The sequence below is a fragment of the Trachemys scripta genome, chromosome 13 (assembly GCF_013100865.1).
Source record: "Trachemys scripta elegans isolate TJP31775 chromosome 13, CAS_Tse_1.0, whole genome shotgun sequence".
NCBI classification, from domain to species: Eukaryota; Metazoa; Chordata; order Testudines; family Emydidae; genus Trachemys; species Trachemys scripta.
This window is the reverse complement of record NC_048310.1, coordinates 35510247-35528055: the sequence shown is the minus strand read 5'-3', so window position 1 is coordinate 35528055 and position 17809 is coordinate 35510247. Positions and strand designations below refer to the sequence as shown.

The following is a 17809-nucleotide window of genomic DNA, read 5'->3' as shown; positions in this document are numbered from 1 at the left end:
TTTGCTGACCCCTGAATTATAGGGTCGGCTTATGAACAGGTCATAAAAATTTTCCATTTTTACTCGTCCATTTTGGGGGGGGTCAGCTTATAAACGAACCGGCTTATGATCGAGTATATACGGTATATTTATTTGGCCTAAAACAGTACTGACAAAGAATTCTATTGCATGGGCCTTACTTTTTTTGGCTGGTCAGATTACACACTATTGTATAACCTTTAAAACCATACTCCCAATATGCTTCCAGTACTGCAGTTAAACTTCTTACGGACATAGCTAACTGCTGGCACTTATACTTGGTACGAATTGATCAAATTTGAGTGCAAATAAGTAAACTTCATGTTGTAAAATGAAAAGAGATAGGGGAAGAGTTCTTCTCAATCTATTTCTCAGGGAATAGCACTCAGTGAATTTAGCCATTACGATATGGGTCTGTGACAGTTAACCACATTACCTAGATGAGACCTTTTTGTGTGTAAACTGCTATCAGAATTAAGAACTGAATTCAGTACAGCAAAATTATCTTAAAGGAACTTCTTTGCATTCCATCCCCTTAACTAACTAGGTGCTGGGATTTGTGATTATTTATTCTTTGTGTAGTTTTGTGATCGAGGAGCTATGAACATTAGGCTGTTGTTCCCCATTCTTCAGGCTGTGGCCCAGGCTTATTAGCTGATGCCAAGATGCGGGTATTTGAGCGCTGTGTGTACTTTGGTGATTCGTGCCAAGATGTGCTGAGCACTTTGGGGTCTCCGCACAAAGTCTTTTACAAGTCAGAAGACAAGGTAGGAAAAGGCATTCCTAATTCTAGGCCCATGTCTATATTCAGAATTGCTGCAGTTTAAAGGTGCTGTGGGTTTTTTTAACTGATTTTAAACAGGTGAAAAACACAGGCTGGGCACTCTCTTAATCTGATTTAAACCTGATTTATATGGGTTTAGTTTAATTTAGTAAGGAATCAATTTAAATTGCTGTATAAACCTTATTTAAATCAAACTACAGGTGCCTACACTGTCTTGCACTGGATTTAAGTTAATCTGTTAAAAACCAATGTAAACTGGTGCAACTTTGAATATGGACAAGTCCTAACAACTGTATGCTGGTTTCTGGGTAATTTCTTCTTTTTAATGAAAATTAAAGATAACTTTTAGGTAAAATTTGTGTGTGTTCTTTATGTTTATAATATGAAAAAACACACTCACTATTTATGTATATAATAGACACACACACGCCTTATGTCAGATCCAACTATTGCCAGCAGCTGGTGATCCTGCAGTAAGCATGAGACTTTACGTTTTTAAACTAATTATCAGTTATATTTATTTAAAGCTACCTCCACAGCACTGTTCCCTCTAAGCTGTGCGTGTGTGCGCACGCACACAGATCCTAAACACCGTGCGCACGGCGAAACACCATGCACACAAAAATTTGCACAGAAGCACAAAAATTTGCACAGAAGAAACTTTTTGCGCGCACGGCCTGTCAAAAATTAGAGGAAACATTGCTCCACAGCAGTTTTCACTATTAAACTCTTTGTGGATTCCTCCTGCCTCATCCTTTATTTCACTGAAAGGAGTCGATAGAGGCATATGAACCTTTCTCAGTATTAGGCAATAGGATATGTTTTTCACAGTTACCTGAAAGACTTTGATATCTTCTCTTCCCACTTTACTGCCAGGAGGAGGCATTTTCAGTGGTCTTTGCCCATCTCTCACTTCTGGGTGCAGGGATATATGGTGTGTTAACATGACGAGAACAGGGTATTTACAGGTGGATTCCTTTAATTTTGAGTAATCTTTTTATTTGCTATTTATATAATGCCAGTAGTATAATCTTATTTCTATGCTAGGCAATCCCAACACCTCCTGTTGAAGACATTAGGAGCTGACTTCTGATAAAGTTCCCTTATCTCCTAATTGAAATGGAACCCCTCAGAAGTTTGGGTTGTACATAGCCCAGATTGTATAGACTTCTCACAGTATTAAAATATAAGATACTTTTGCACAAAGATAATTCACAATTTGAATCTGAGGGAAAATGTGTGGATGCAGTGTGAAACCAGACCTTGAAAAATTGTTTTTAAAGTAAACGCATTGATAATACTTTAGCTATGGTAAGCACTGATAAATCTATATGTGGGTTTCTTTGCAGATGAAAATTCATTCACCCTCCCCCCATAAGCAGGTTCCATCAAAGTGCAATGACTACTTTTTTAATTACTTCACGCTTGGAGTGGTAAGTTGAAGACTTCCATAAATAAGCCATTTTAAATTTGAATCAGCCATCCAATGTACCCTTTAGAATGACTAAGTATCTCAAGTTGGTGTTTGATACAAGTACTAACATCGTGCAAAACTCTCGGTGGCTGCCTCAGAATCTTTGAATATGAAAAATGGGATTGCAAATGCTCAAATTAAGTCAGACTTGAACAATGATATTTTACCATTTTCCCACAATCCATGGAGTGGTTCTTGAGTGTTTGTCTGGCATCCCCCCCCCCCCCCCCCAACACTCTTATCACGTGCTACCCCTAATGCATAGGAACTGAGACCCTTGTTGCTGAAATCTAGCCTTCTCTACCTCACCAGATACTATTTCACCATTCCCATGCCTGACTTTGATTTTTTGTATTTCTGTGGCATTTGTAACAAATTTTCCTCCCATGTTCATCTTCATTTTAGCATCTCAAGTAATTTGTATCATAAGCATGTTGACTTTCCATCTTGCATCAATGTAAAGTGAATTATAATAGGCAGATAAAATAGACTTGCTCCGAGAAACTGCTAACATTAGCAATTACAGCATCAAACTAGCCATATAATTATAGTTGCATATGCACTTGCTGGAAGAAATACAGATTTGAATTGATACATAAAATGTCACTCTTATATTGTAAAGGCTTTTTTTGTTTTGTTTGTTTTTACTTTTAATATATAGTTAGACCCTCCTTACTGCATATTGAGGAAAAACTACATTCCCCAACCAAACTGTTTTGCTCATGTCTATCTCCTTTGTCTTCTACAGGATATTCTTTTTGATGCAAATACTCACAAAGTGAAGAAATTTGTCCTGCATACAAATTATCCTGGTCATTACAACTTTAACATGTGAGTATAGAGAAGTAGTCTGTGAAAATGCAAAATCTGCGAGTAGTAAATCCTGTGTCAGCCTTCTATAGTTCCTGTAGTTTCTGTTGAGCAGCTTCGATTTATCTAGTGGGGACTTGGAAGGATTTCAGGACACCGTTGTTAGGACACTTTTTAGCTCTGGTTTTTAACTCTTGGGCATTAATAAGTATGCATTAGAAAGAGACTTATGAGGGACAGCAAGCACTACTTCAAAGTCACATTCCACGAAATATTTAATAATAAAACATCACAGCGTTGATAGAGAGTACGGTACATACATTTTTAGAGAGGATAGCCATGAGCGTTAGCAAATTTTTAAACTTAACTCCAAATACCTTAGTTATTAGTTCACTCACAAGCAATGTTTGTGCAAGGTGGACTTTGTATATTTGACAAGTAGAAACAAAACAGTGTTTGGGAAGTTTTAGCTGTTAAACTATAAAAACGAATACACTGGAGTGTGGTGGATGTTGCAATAGTCTGTAGAGAGCCTGTAGATAGTTCACTGGCTGTTCACAAGAGGACAGAGAACAGTGAGGTCACATAATCTAACCACTAACATGGTATTCTCCTGTAAGTATTCCCAGTATTTTTTTTCCTGCTTTGAAGAGCTGGTGTTGTCTTCTGGCAAATGTTGTTTAGAAACGGGTATGTTTTATTTGTAATTTTTTTCTAGAATTTTTCATTCCCTGTCTCTGTATGACAAAAGAGAATGATTTGCAAATACTGTTTCTTAAAACTTCCCACTGTTTATTCCCCATCTGATGATATAAGCCTCTGACATCATATTTTCCACATCAGTCTGATTTCATAGGCTTCGTCTACCCTAGGAAGGGTTTCTGGTATAGTGATACCAGCAAACCCTCTTGGGGACACGCAGTTTATATCAACAGAGTTATTTTGCCAATGTAGCTTATACCAGCTCGCTGAATGAAATAAGCTTTAGTAGCAAAAGGATTTTTTTGCAATTATAACTGTGGCTAGGACTTTTGCTGATATAGCTATTTCAGTTAGAGGTGTGGGTTTTTTTTTCCACACTTCTAATCTCTGTAGCTATCTTGACTACAGTAGTGCAGACCTCAAGTTCATGCCCCCAGCATCCACATGAGAGTGTTACAGTGCAGCACTGTGGTGTGCACTGCTATTTGCACACCGGGTCCGAACTGTAGGGCAGTGTGGATGTGCCCTTAGTCACAGTAAACTGCTCACTAAAGAATTTCTACGTCAGTTTATGCTACCTAGTTTGTTGATTCCTGTGTTTTGTAACAGCTTTACAATTTCAATGTTCTAGATACCATCGTTGTGAATTCAAGATTCCACTAGCCGTTAAGCGAGGTCAGTAATCCATCCTCTTGTTCCATGGGTTTGTAAAAGAAAATACAAAAGGGAAAAGAGTGGACCAATTTTCACTTCAAATATAGTCTCAAACAACAGAAGATAATAGAAGTGCTGACGAAAGTAGGAAGGAGATCTTTTGAACCGTTTTCTAGTATGTGTAGTAAGAAAAATATTTAAAGATGTTAGTTCTCTGGCCACTCCAGCTTCATTCTTAGGCAAACTTTCGTTACCCTGACCAGGCCTACAGGTGTGTGACTATAACATAGCATTGCTAGTTTCCTGGAGGAGTGCTGCTGCATCTTGGTTAACATGAATTATGTTGTTCATTAAGGCCCGAAAGTTGTAGGGCAATGTGAATCTGATCTGATCCTTCCAATCTACCTTTGTTGTTGAATTTTTAAACTGTTATCTTGATAGTCACTCATAAAACTCCTTTCCCTTCACCACTCACAAGGTCTGTTTATTATATATAATGTAATTTGAGTTATTCAGAAAAATAACTATGACTCTACAGTATGTGGCATATGTCTCTATGCAACTATCATCTGGGAATCTCCAGGCTCAGGAAGAGTTTAGGACTTTGCCTCCTAAGTCTCTTGTTGCACACGGGCCCTTATTCAGCAAGGTACTTAAAAATGTGCCTAACTTTTAAGCATGTGATTAATCTCTTTAAAGTACGGGGATACTTGCATGCTTAAAGAATCATAAATTTTAAGGCCAAAAGAGTCTTTTATGATAGTCTAGTTTAACCTTCTGCATAACATAGCTAGGCATGTGTGTAAGTACCTTGTTGAACTGGGGCTTTGATATCCTAGAAAAGATCTAGGATGCTTGCTAAACTGCTACCAGAGATCCCTTTGTCATCGTACCCATTGACAACATTGATTGTCTCCCTTGAAAGTACTCACCTGCACAGTGCTTTGATGGAAGTCACATCAGCGAGAATCTGAGTTGGGATAAAAATAAGGGAAAGGAAGAGGGATGGGGTGTACACTCGTGTGTGTTTAAATGAAAATCAAATTTATGATGTACCTGAGAGTACCAGCACTTACTTTCCTTCACTTCCTATTTAAATATGTTTTCCTAAGGCTCTTGTGCAGTATTTCACACTCCCATTTCTGAGTACTTGTATTCAGTCCAAGTTGTTTTGTGCCTCTATTATGGATATATTTGATTTCTTTTATTCACCCTTTTCTTTCCCCAACACGCACCCACCACACTGAAACCTTGATAGTATGAAGCCCATTGAAGAGTCTGTAAACCCTTCCATGGGCTAGCAATGTGCAGTGCAATTCTATCGCTGACAGTTCATTGGTACAGTGGGCATATTACTTAAACACTGAACCCAGCTGTATTAGGAACCACTTGCTTGGTGGTGAGTGGCAATATAAATGGGCCTTTGGTCTGATTAAAGAACACTTCATGGTTGCCCCCAGAGAAGATGTTTTCCATTTTAAAAAGTCCAGAGATGAAAGGAAATACATGCGTAGGCTGGAAAAATGGCCAGCAAGCTATTTGGAGTGCCTGGTTTGTTGGGACTGCAAAGCATATGTGATGCTGTTCCTCCATTCTGTCCTTTTTCATTCTTTTGAGAAACAAGGAATTAAAATTCCCAAGATTCTTGCTTTTTCTGCTCTTCAGAGAGCGGAGTTCTTGTACACTTCAGTTCTACCAGCTCATATAAATGGAGCCAGCCTGAAAAGCAGAGGTTGGCACAACTTGTGCCCATATATTCATAATGGTTTTGGGGAGGAGCGTTCCACAAAGGTGTGGCTTGGGGTTTTATCTTTTTTTTTTTTTTTTTTTAATGTAGGGAGCACTTAAACCGGTTTTGGTTTGAGAATGACTGGGTCAAATCTGAGGGTTTGTCGGCTTCTTACATACATATAGTGCTTAGTCTTTGCAAAGTAGCTCATCCACACGAGTTGATTTGTTGCTGCTGCTATGCATATTACCCGACACTGTACAGTTTTGACAAGTCAATTCAGTGCACAGAGAAATAAATAATGTCTTGTTTCTTTCACTCCTATATTGCCTTTTTTCTCTTAGAAGCCATTTAAGCTTTAAAGATTATTTTTTAAAATAGTGAATGGGCAAATCTGTGTCTCCAGTGTTATTATTTAATCTAGTGGATTTATGTTTAATCAGTGGGATTTTTTTGTTTTGTGATGTTTTGACCGCTTTGTGTGATGCTTTCAAGTTCCCTGATCTCTGAAATCATTTTTCAAACTCTCATATTGGATACATTTCAAAGAAAGGACCAGTTCAAATGTAATTTCCAGAAGAGCATTTTTTGTTTACCTTCCACAGAGAGCACGGATTCACAGACTGAAACATGCACAACATACAGCAAGGTGAGTCTTCAGAAAACCAACCAGAACAGTTGCCAGTATAAATTGCTTGGCTGCTGAGTGTGCGGAACTCTGACCGCGGGTTGTAGAAATCATAGCAATATAGAAAGATGGTTTTTAAAATAAGAGAGTTCAAATTACTCTCCTCCCACCAAAATTTAATTTTAACTTTTTTATGGATTTGGATTTTTTCAGTGAAATTGTTGTAGTTCAGACTTTTTACTCTTAACACAGTCAGAAATATAGTGAGGTCAAACCTTGGGCTTTGTCTTCCAGTAAATTATGTTATGTTTCCCATTTTAAGGCAGCTAAGTGTTAGAAAGATTAGAGATACCTTTGAAATGTAATATTAATGGTGCAAATCAGGAGTTTAGCTAGAAATAATTTTACATGGATGGATTTGACAGTAACATACAGATTAATTAAATATGTCTAGAGTAGTGACAAGATAACTCTGCACTCTTAGGAATTTCATTTACCTAGGTACCTGTTTCAGAATACACCTTTGAATTTTTTTTTTTTTTTTTTTTTTTTTTTTGGCACTTGCTTTGGGGGTTGTCTGCACTTTGTAATGAACTTTTGACAGTGGTTTCTATTGCGTAAAGAATAACTGGTCATTCAAACCTTCTGAAAACAGTGTAAACAAAAATCCACCAGATAACAGTAAATAATTCTTTTTGGTTAAATACATCATGTGTTTTACCAAGCAGGGCAAGAAAAACATTAAGTAGAAAAGCTTCCACTACACATACAGAGATGCCTTTGACATCCAGGTGGGCATAAATGCAACTCAATTGGCTTCGGGAATGAGGGCTGTTCAGCAACACCACACACTTCTACCCTGCAGCACTTTTGTTTCCTGCCAGCCTAGGGAATGAGACTGGGCCTGTGAAGTGAACCCAGGTGTTATGGTAATTGGAATATCTAAATGATGGTGCAGAGCATTGATGGCTTTACTGAAGGCAGGAGGCCTGTATCCTCCTTTGCTTTCTGATTGAATTATTTGATATACTTCAGTGCTTCACTGCATTGTTACATCCCTTCAATATAAAGCCATCGCTTCATAAGCTGTCATGCCACAGGAGTGGATAGTACTGGGAATTCTCAGTCAAATAAACACTGCGCCTGTCTTGCATGCTGAACCAAACAGAGGCTTTTGTGAGTGAGGGAAGGCAGTGATGCTAACTTGATCTCAGCAAAGTTCCAAGAGAGGGCCTTCCTGTGGGAAATTTCAGATGCCTTATTCTTTGAAATATCTCCTTAAAATGATGGACACAGTGCTTTGTGTTTCTGCCATCAAACCCACAGAGGTTACAATAGTATTTCATTATTTTATTTTTTTCAATTAAAGTCCAATTTCCGCCTAACATGGAAACTAGTTTTAAACTCGGAGCAGTCTCCTAGCTGCAGGTTCTGCTGGCTCCAATCACAAAACACTCTCTAAACATAACCTTCATAGTTCATGGCACTCCGTGCTGCCTTGTGGTTTGCACCAACACTACAACCAAAATGTGCATGAACCTCCTCCTTTGTTTAAAGAAAAGCTTTCATGTGACTCTTATTCTAACACCCTTTTAATGTGATTACAGTGGGATAGTATTCAGGATCTTCTGGGACATCCTGTGGAAAAGCCAGTGGTACTTCATAGGTAAAGATGCTGTGTGTCTTGTTATCCTGTATGGTTGGCGGGAAGTGAGCTGCTGACAGATGATTACCACAAGGATAGGTCTGGTAGTAATTATCATCCTGATTTATGCCACCTCTTTGCTGCTGAAGCATCAGCTCTGCTTCCTCTAGCTAGGAAAGCTCACTACCATTTGGGGAAATCAAGAATCTGTAATATGGACCAATGGAATTCCAGCAATTCTTTTAAATGCCAAAATCCATCCTCTGTTGCACAGTGGAGAGTATATATAGAACATAGTGGGTGGGTGTGTATGTTAACAAATAACATACATTATTTTTGTATTGTGGGTGTGCCCAAATAACTTTAATCAAGAGTAGCAGCAGCCTGTTCTGGAGGGCAGTGTATAAACATATGGCATGACACAGTCTCTGCTCCCAAGAGCTTGCAATCTAGCATGCATGTACATGTTCAATTGTAAATCTGCCTAAATCTATACAATAGTGTCAGTTTAAGTAGTTCTCATCCAGTTCTGGGATATGAGTAATTTTACACAATTTTGAGTCTGTGAAAGTGCATAGAAGTATTCATTTGACAATATCTCTTTGTAATCCAGCATATTCACTAATATAAGCATTTTAGTAGTAGGCAGAATAATTTAGACTTCACTTATTTATTGAAAAATTTGGGGCTGTCTTTTTAAATTAAGGAACCTGTTCTCTTTGTGGACACTTTCCCCATTAAATTTAATTAATTCGGATACAATCCTGTCGTTCCAGTGTAAAATGAGTAGTTGAGAGATTGGATGGCCCAGAGAATTAGTGATGACATATGGACCCTTTCATCATAGGTCACTGGTTCAAATCAATATAATATGCATTACCATCTGATGATATGATATTTGCTATGTTGCATTCAGTTAAAGAAATTCACCAATTGTAGAGGAAGCCAGAACTTACTAATAGACTATATCTGGAAGAAAATTGTACCCAGAAATCAGTCCTAGCTATGCTGAAACTACAGTATAAACAAGTCTTTAAAATTTAGATTTTCCAGGTGTTTTAAGGATCTGACCTAAAGTCCATTGCAGTCAATGGGAGTCTTTCCTTTGACTTCAGAGGGGCTTTGGATTGGGCCCATATTGACTAACTGCTGCAATTCTCTTAAAAACAAAACCGAGTTTAGTTCTTTGTATAACTTAAATGTTTATGAAGCGTATGTGAAAGTCAAGAAATGCATTGTTTTTTTTAAAGGTAACTAAATTTAATTAGGCATGTCACTTCAGACATAAATAACTACTTTGCTAGAGATTCAATATATTAAAATGACTAGATTAATATACATGGTACAGAAGATACCTTTAAAAGTAGGCTTCCTAGTAATTTTTACTTGAAAAAGGAATGGGGGAGAGATGCACACATGTGTGCATGCACAAAAAGGTTTAGTTAAAAAAGGTCTAGTTTTCTTGAGCTGCTCCTTCTTTGTTACTTGGTTTCTATTCAGTTTTTCCTTTCCAGCCTTGGTTGAATAAGAGTGGTCTCCTGCAGTCACTAATAACTGCTTATTTTGTCCCACTAGGTCCTCCTAGGTCCCCCCCATACTTCAGCACCACTCTGAGGAGTGACCCGTTTGAAATCCCAAAGCAGCGTAGCATCATAGCACAGACCAATGTAATCCCTCCCAATTTAAATAATCTTGGCATAAGAGAAATGTGATAAACTTGCCACATAATCACAGGTGGCTATTGTTTCACATTAAGAAATTCCAACCTCTTATGCACACTTTTTTTTTTTTTCTTCTTCTTTAAGGTCGTCCTCTCCAAACAATACTAACCCATTTGGATCAACGTTTTGTTTTGGACTGCAGCGAATGATCTTTGAGGTTAGGAAAAAAAACTTTCAAATTTGTTTGGGTGGGAGAAGATGGTGTGGAGTTTGCTTCTGGATTTTAATGCAGCTTTTTGTCTTTCCTGTATACCTATGCGAGCCAGCATTCGAGAGCAGCTGTAATATCGGGGAACATGGCACAAGTGGGACATTTACCAACCCTCTCCCCAGGTTTAATCCCTCTCTCGTGTTTAAGTCTGGTGCATCTGCCTTGTCATCCATGACTCATGCTATTGAGAGACGTGCTTAGTTATAACTAAATGCTTTTGGGTGGTGGTGAGTGCCCGTGTTAAACAAGTGTGACTCTAAATGACGCCCGGAAATTTAGTAGTAATTTTCTAGAATTGGCAAAGATCTTTAAGTGTTTTAATTCCACCTATCAGTTGCTTAATTTTTTTTTTATAGCTCTACATTCAAGCATATAAATGCTGTAACTGTGTCACTGGCAACTTTCTGAGTTCCCTTTGGCTTATGGGATTTTTTTTTTAATTTCTCTTTTTCTGTGCCCTCCTTTTGCAGGTGATGCAGAATAATCACATAGCATCTGTTACTTTGTACGGCCCAGCAAGACCCAGCAGCCAGTTGAGAACTTCGGACCTTCCTCAATGAAGCATCACCTTCAAAATCAGCTAATCTAAATGCTACAAAACTAGTACAGCGTGCCTTGATTTACTGCCACTTATATGGAAAGCATGGTATGATTTTTTTTCAAAATAAAATTCCTCCCGTCCATGCGCGGTGCGGAGGGGAAATTCTCTCAACCCTTCATCATAAGGCATGGAACTAGTGATGGAGGAAAGCAGCTAGATGCCTGTGTTGTCATTTTACTCCTCTCGGTTGGCCGTCTCCTGCACAGCACAGACCCGAAGAGACTGTCTATCCTTCCTGAGCTGGCAGAAGGAGCATTAATGACTGCAAGAATTAGAAGCACAAACTTTCTGAGCCTTGGAGCATCTGGAAACAGGTATTGATATTAGTCTGTGTTTGTGTTACTGTATTGATGTGGTGGTCCTATTTTAAGAAACCAAGTATATATACATACATTATATATATATATAAATACATATATATATACACACACACACACACAAATATAAACACATGGATATTTCTGTGGCTTAAGACATGGTACCAAGTGTGACAAGGGTGTATATATGTCCATGATTTCAGGCACCACATCTTTGTGTAACTTCAGAACAAGCAAGTAGCATGTGCATAATACTTGGTTGTGTAACGTTTGCACTACATACACTTTAATGACTTGATAAACATTATCTTCACTGAGGAGCATCTGTGTACGGGGTGTGATGGTTATTTAATGTACGCTGTGCATTAAGCTTATTTATGTGGTGGATTGATGAATAGTCCACCTTCCTGCACTAATATTTACTTGACATGCTGAAGCAATTGTTTTTCTGCCATGCCTGGTTTACTAACTTTTTTTCCATATGCCGTTTCCCAAAAAAACCCCAAAATCTGGAAGAGATTATTCCTGTGATTGAAAGAGGTTTTTCTTTGATACCATTTTTCTTCGTACTTAAAAAGAAAAAGAAAATCCATCCCGTAAAAGAAAATGCAGTTGCCTCATCTACAAATGTACTGGAATATGTTTGTTCCAAAACCCCTAGCTCCTCCCCATTTCCTGTAGAAAAGGAGAAAGGAAAAAGAATTTGTAGTGAGTATGTAGATTATTGAAAGAAAAATTCCCCAACTTCTTCAGCACCAACAAACCTCTTCCCATGTCTTCTGAACTATAACTTTTATTTAATGCCAAAGTTTTAGCCAAAGACATCCTCAATCTAGTTTCACCATCTCTGTATATATAATCTAACTGCACACCCCACCCCCAGGAAACAGGATATAGGCTTTTCTCTAGTCAGGAAATGCTGCTCACTGCATTTTATCTCAAGTGGATGCTTTGGGTTTGTAGTTCTCTTACAGTCTTATTGGAGAAAATAGTGTGTGTTCTTTGAAATATTAACCCTTTTTAAAAATGGAAAAGAGAAATGTATAATTTTGTCCCATTTTTAATATTTTGGTGTAGCAACTTGTGATACATAGACAACGATTTTGTGAGTTTTACAATGTGTGTACAGATTTTGTAAATATGACATTTTTGTAATTTTAACACCATGTACAGTGTAATCCTGTATAGTTTATCGATGAATGGGAGATAGGAAATAGAATGTTAACTAGTGTTTTGGATCCTGGACCAGTAGCAGGGATAAATGTGATTTGGGGGGTGTGTGTGTGTGTGTGTGTTTGTGCGTATGATATTCTTTGCCATTTAGTCTTCCTGTATACTGTGACATTCTAGAGTGTTTTACTAAAACAAAAAAGCCCCACTGAGAATCTATCTAAGGAAAAAGTTACTGTTTACCTTCGTTATTCTTAGGTGTTACTCCTGTTGAATTCCTATTCAATCTGTGCTGTTTCCTGTGATCATTGCTTGCTGAAAAAATTCTACACCTCAATCTATTTCCTTGTTTCCTCTCTAATTTTCATTTTGGTTTACATAGCCCTTCTGTAAATTAAACAGAATACATAATGAGCATGTACACTGAAAGACAAATAAAATACGACTCTCAGTTACTGTTTTGTGTTGCATACAGTTGCTGGGTGTTTTTGTAATAAAGTGGTGAATGCTTCTGCTTTATTTCATATCATTTACTTCTTATATGCAGGATAATTTTACCAGGGAGTTGGAAATAAAGATTCCAGGGTCTGCTCCAATCTCTAGCACTGGCTTGTGTAAACTTGGACAAAAGTCACTTAAACTAGCTGCACTTTAGTTTACCCTTATGAAAATGTGTTTATTTCAGAACTTAGCTACCTCACAGAGTTTTGAAACGTGTTTATAGAGCACTTCAAGATAGTCGAATAAAAGGTGCTGTATAAATTCATGTATGTTCCTAAATATAAAGCTAAAATATGATTGCTTATTATTAGTTAACTTTCTTAAATCTTTTTTGAAAATTGACCTGCATGAGACTCCAAGTTCTGTCCTGGGGCGGGGGGATGTTAGCAATATTCTCACCATCTGATAGAGAAATATAGACTTTCGCTCTTCCATGGCACATCCTTCTGAAAGGGATGGAAGCATCCTTCTGCCAACCTGACATGTCTCAGGAGACGTGCTGCCTGCCTGGAGCCCACGTCCCAGATGTTACAGAAAGTTTGCCGAGGCTCATCTGTTGCTCTAACCACTACCCCATGCTGTTCATCCGCATGAGCAGATATTGCCTAGTTTGACCCCAAGCAGATCAGCAGTGATACAGTGCTCTGGGAGCAAGGGGGAGGGGAGGACACAGGCTATGTTCTCATCCATCCTCATGGTTGAGTGTAAGGGCCCATGCGGGAATACGCACATCCTGGATATGAATGCATGGCTGCACAGATGATGTCAACAGGAGGACGTCGGCTTCCTTGACCATGGGACGCTGTTCCGAGAAGATCTGCTGGGAAGAGATGGAGTCCACCTGACTAAAAAGGGGAAAGCATCTTTGCTCACCAACTTGCCAGCCTAATGAGGAGGATTTTAAACTAGATTAAAAGGGGGCAGGTGGCAGCAGACCACAGGTAAGCATAAAAAAACTACCATAAACAGAAGGGTAGATGTTTGGGAGAGGGAGCACAGAAAACTACATTATAGTTGTGCCACTGCGCCCCATATTCATCATAGTTGTATAATTATACATCTGGTACGAGATATCATTGGAAAAGTTATGATTTGCTGAATACGATTATCCTATTTGTGTGCATGTATAATTTTTTTTATCTAAAGTTATGAATATTGACTATCTGTATTTCAAATGTGGTTACACCTGGGTGACACCCACTAGAGTGCTTCCACTCTAGACAGCTGGTTATAAAGGGCCTGTTCAGGGTAATGAACCATCAGGGGAAACAATAGGCCTTAGGAGAAGCATATGGCCCACCTGGTTAGCCTTCCTGTACATGTTTCAGCCAGCCTGTGAGTAATGGCTGCTATGACACAGCAGGGCATGCTAGGTCATGTGACCAGACCACATGACACTAAACTCCATTTTGGTACCTGTATTTTTCCACAAGCTGGACTGGAAACTGAGTTTGGAACAAAGGGTTCCCACCATATGGAAAAGCTGTATAAGGTGAGGTGTGACATTATCTCTTGGCCTCACTCCCCACATGAGAACTCCTGGAACCTGAGGAACAGAGACTGAACTGGGGGAAGTGCTGGACCCAGACTAAAGGTATTTCTAGCCTGTGTATGGAAACTTGGTGGACTGCTTGTATCATCAGTCAGGATTTGAATTAGCAATTTCTCACCCTACCTAGTATTTTAGGCTTAGTTTGCAGTTTTGTTTATTTGCTAGGTAATCTGCTTTGATCTGTTTGCTGTCATTTATAATCACTTAAAATTTATCTTTCTGTAGTTAATAAACTTGTTTTATGCTTGATCTAAACCAGTGTGCCTTTAAGAGAAGTGTCTGGGGAAAATCTCAGCTCTGTGAGCAATGGCTGTTGCATATCTTTCCCACATCGAGGGAAAGGCGAACTTTATTAATGAGCTCACATTGTACAGATCCCTGTGCACTGTAAGACAGTATAATTCTGGGTTTATACTCAGGGAGCTGGGAAATTGGCTGCCTGTCTTTGAGTGGCTTAGGTAAAGCACTCAGGTAACTCAGGTGTGTGTGTGACACCACCTGTTGTCGTGTTGGGTGATACAGCCAACTTTTCCAGGCCCTATCTCCAACGAAGCAGTGTGAGCAGGGCCAGCCCAGCTGGGTGGTTTAGAGGGGCGTAGAGGTTCCCACGGCTCCCAAACTGCACCCCAGGGGTGACAATCCCCATCACAATGGTCATAAGCCACAAAATCAGTGGGAGAAACTGCTCAATGTCTTACATGTCTATACGCAAATGCTAGGAGTATGAGGAATAAACAGAAAGAAATAGAAATAAATATTAGTACATAACCTACATTTTTACTTAATTGGCATCACACAGACTGGATGGGATAAATCTCATGACTGGAATATTGGTATAGCGGTGTATAGCTTGTTTAGGAAGCACAGAGAGAAGGGGTTACATTATACATGAATATATACACTTGGTCTGAGGCCCAGAAGGAAATGGGAGGCAAACCAGTTAGAGAGTCTCTAATGAAGATAAAAGGGCTAAAAAAAAGGGGGGGGGGGATAATATGACAGGGGTCTATTATAGACCACCAAATCAGGAAAAGGAGGTTGATGAGATATTACTAGAAAAAAATAACAGAAATACCCAAAATATACAATGTAGTAGTAATGGGGGACTTTAACTGCCAGCCATCTGTTGGAAACAGTAAGGCAAAACACAGAATTTCCAATAAGTTCTTGGAATGTACTGGGGACAACTTTTTATTTCAGAAGATGGAGGAAGTAACCAGGGGGACAGCCATTTTAGACTTGATTCTGACCAACAGGGAGGAATCAGTAGCGAATCTGAAGGTGGAAGGCAATTTGGGTGAAAGTGATCTTGAAATGACAGATTTCATGATTCTAAGGAAAGGAAGGAGTGAGAGTAGCAGAATAGGGACAATGGACTTCCAAAAAGCAGACTTGAACGGACTCTTAGAACTGGTAGGTTAGGTTCCATGGGAAGAAAATCTAAGGAAAATAGGAGTTCAGGAGAGCTGGCAGTTTCTCAAGGCGGCAGTATTAAAGGCACAACTGCTAATGATCCTGAAGGAAAGAGGAAGAATAGTAAGAGGCCAGTACAGGTTCATCAGGAATGCTTTTAATGACCTGATCTGCAGGCTGAGGGATCTGCTATAGAGAAGCTCACACCAAATAGTTAAAATGAGTGGGGATGGGGACAGCAACTTGTCTTTCTTGGCTTTATCAGGCGCCTGCTGCTGATCAGCTGAGTTGAGGATGTTTGGCTGGAGGGGGAGAGAGAGGCCTTAAAAATGGTGTGAGGGAGGCCAAAAATGAAGCAGCTTTCTTTGTAGTAGCTGTTTGTAACCCTTTTCTCTAAAATCTGTTTCTTTATTTGCTGCTGTTTGTCTTGGGCCAAAAGATGCTTGTCCCTAAAGTAGGTTCATTATGGGAGATGGCATGGCATCTGGTCATAATTTATCTTCTGGTGTGCAAGATATATGGGGATTGGAGCTTCTGGCAGTTCTGACTCACCTAGAGGGGTATCTGTGGTCCCTGAGCGCCGGACAGCACCTGGATGGCTGTGCTGCAGAAAACAGTACATCCTAAATGTGTATCAAAGTCCATCTCATGCTTCGCTCTCTCTGGAGCCATTTATGCCTTTACACAGGCCTTGCACTCTCTGGCCTCCACAGCACACTGCTGCTTGTGAGATATAAATTAGCCCCTTCTTTTATTTATTTTGCCAAATAGAAAATGTATACAACTAATGTGAAATACAATCTTATTTCTCTAATCAATCAGTTCCCAAGTGCAGCTCTCAAGCATGGGTTGCTGCCTCGTTTCATGAGTAGCCCTTTTGCCTGACTTGTGTGTAGCAACTCCCACAGTGCTGACCTTTTCCCAATTCCCTCTCTATAAAGCTGATCCTCCTGTCCTCCTTATCAGATATGGGACCAAATCCTACTCTCCTTACTTCTGCAAGCAGCCCATTGACTTCACTAGACTACTCACATGAGTAAGACAAGCAGGGTTAATAGATCTGGGTGCACTCTGTTTCCAGCAATGTGCTTCCCATCATGAAAACCCAACTTTCTGTTGCCGAGAACCATTTTACCTCTAGTTCTAAACCGATTTCATGCTGAAAGGAATAGTCAGGCAGTGTGTTCTAACTGATAAATGCACTAATTGCTCCCATTTCAGAACTGCATAAATCTTTCCTACAGCTCGGCATCATGGTCAGATGGTGATTCATCATTATCAGAGCCTGGTTCAAAAGACAAAGATTCCAGCTGGCATTTTCAAAGGGAGCCTATGCATGTTGGCTCCCAACTCCTATTGGAATTCAATGGAATTTGGCCACCTAACTCATTTAGGCTCTTTTGCAAATCCAAGCCTGCCTTCCGTATCAAGATTTTATGCTTGCCTGAGCAGTCCACGAACTGTGCACAAGCATAAGCTTGCACAGCTGAAGTCTTGCCTTTGGATCTGCCCTAGACTGCTCTTTAATCTAAAGTTTTTTTGCTCTAGAATATGAAGACTAGCTCCAAGACACTATTTAATGTAGCAAAAGCACTTACAGATTGATGACATTTTACAGCTCTTTAGTGGAGGAATTTTTTGCTAATCTTTTATTGAAAAAGCTGTTCTTTGTAACACCGTTTAGTCTAGTGCTTGAAATTGAGGGTTATCACTTTTTATAAGCACCAGTATTGCATCTTATGCACTGAGACAAATACTCTTCTTTATTGTGGTGTGATCACATGGGCTTTTCACCAAGTCAGAGCAAAATATCATGGTTCTGTGTGGTGGAAGCCCAAATAGTGAGGTAATTGCAATAAAATACAATACAGCTCCATTC

The 17809-nt window shown here is 39.2% G+C and overlaps 1 protein-coding gene across 5 annotated transcripts in view; it reads left to right on the top strand.

Moving 5' to 3' along the window:
• The window catches only part of C13H16orf70 (chromosome 13 C16orf70 homolog), a 53503-nt gene extending 40541 nt beyond the window's left edge, over window positions 1–12962 (top strand). For 3 of the 5 annotated variants that reach the window (XM_034788265.1, XM_034788264.1, XM_034788267.1), the window contains 8 exons: window positions 652–785; window positions 2152–2235; window positions 3025–3107; window positions 4420–4463; window positions 6777–6820; window positions 8407–8465; window positions 10250–10322; window positions 10847–12962. In XM_034788265.1, coding sequence (XP_034644156.1) covers window positions 652–785; window positions 2152–2235; window positions 3025–3107; window positions 4420–4463; window positions 6777–6820; window positions 8407–8465; window positions 10250–10322; window positions 10847–10936 — 611 coding nt within the window. In that variant the 3' untranslated portion in view covers window positions 10937–12962. The remainder of the gene's footprint in view (window positions 1–651; window positions 786–2151; window positions 2236–3024; window positions 3108–4419; window positions 4464–6776; window positions 6821–8406; window positions 8466–10249; window positions 10323–10846) is intronic. The other 2 variants (XR_004647976.1, XM_034788266.1) reach the window with 2 other exon arrangements.
• Window positions 12963–17809: the final 4847 nt, after the last annotated feature.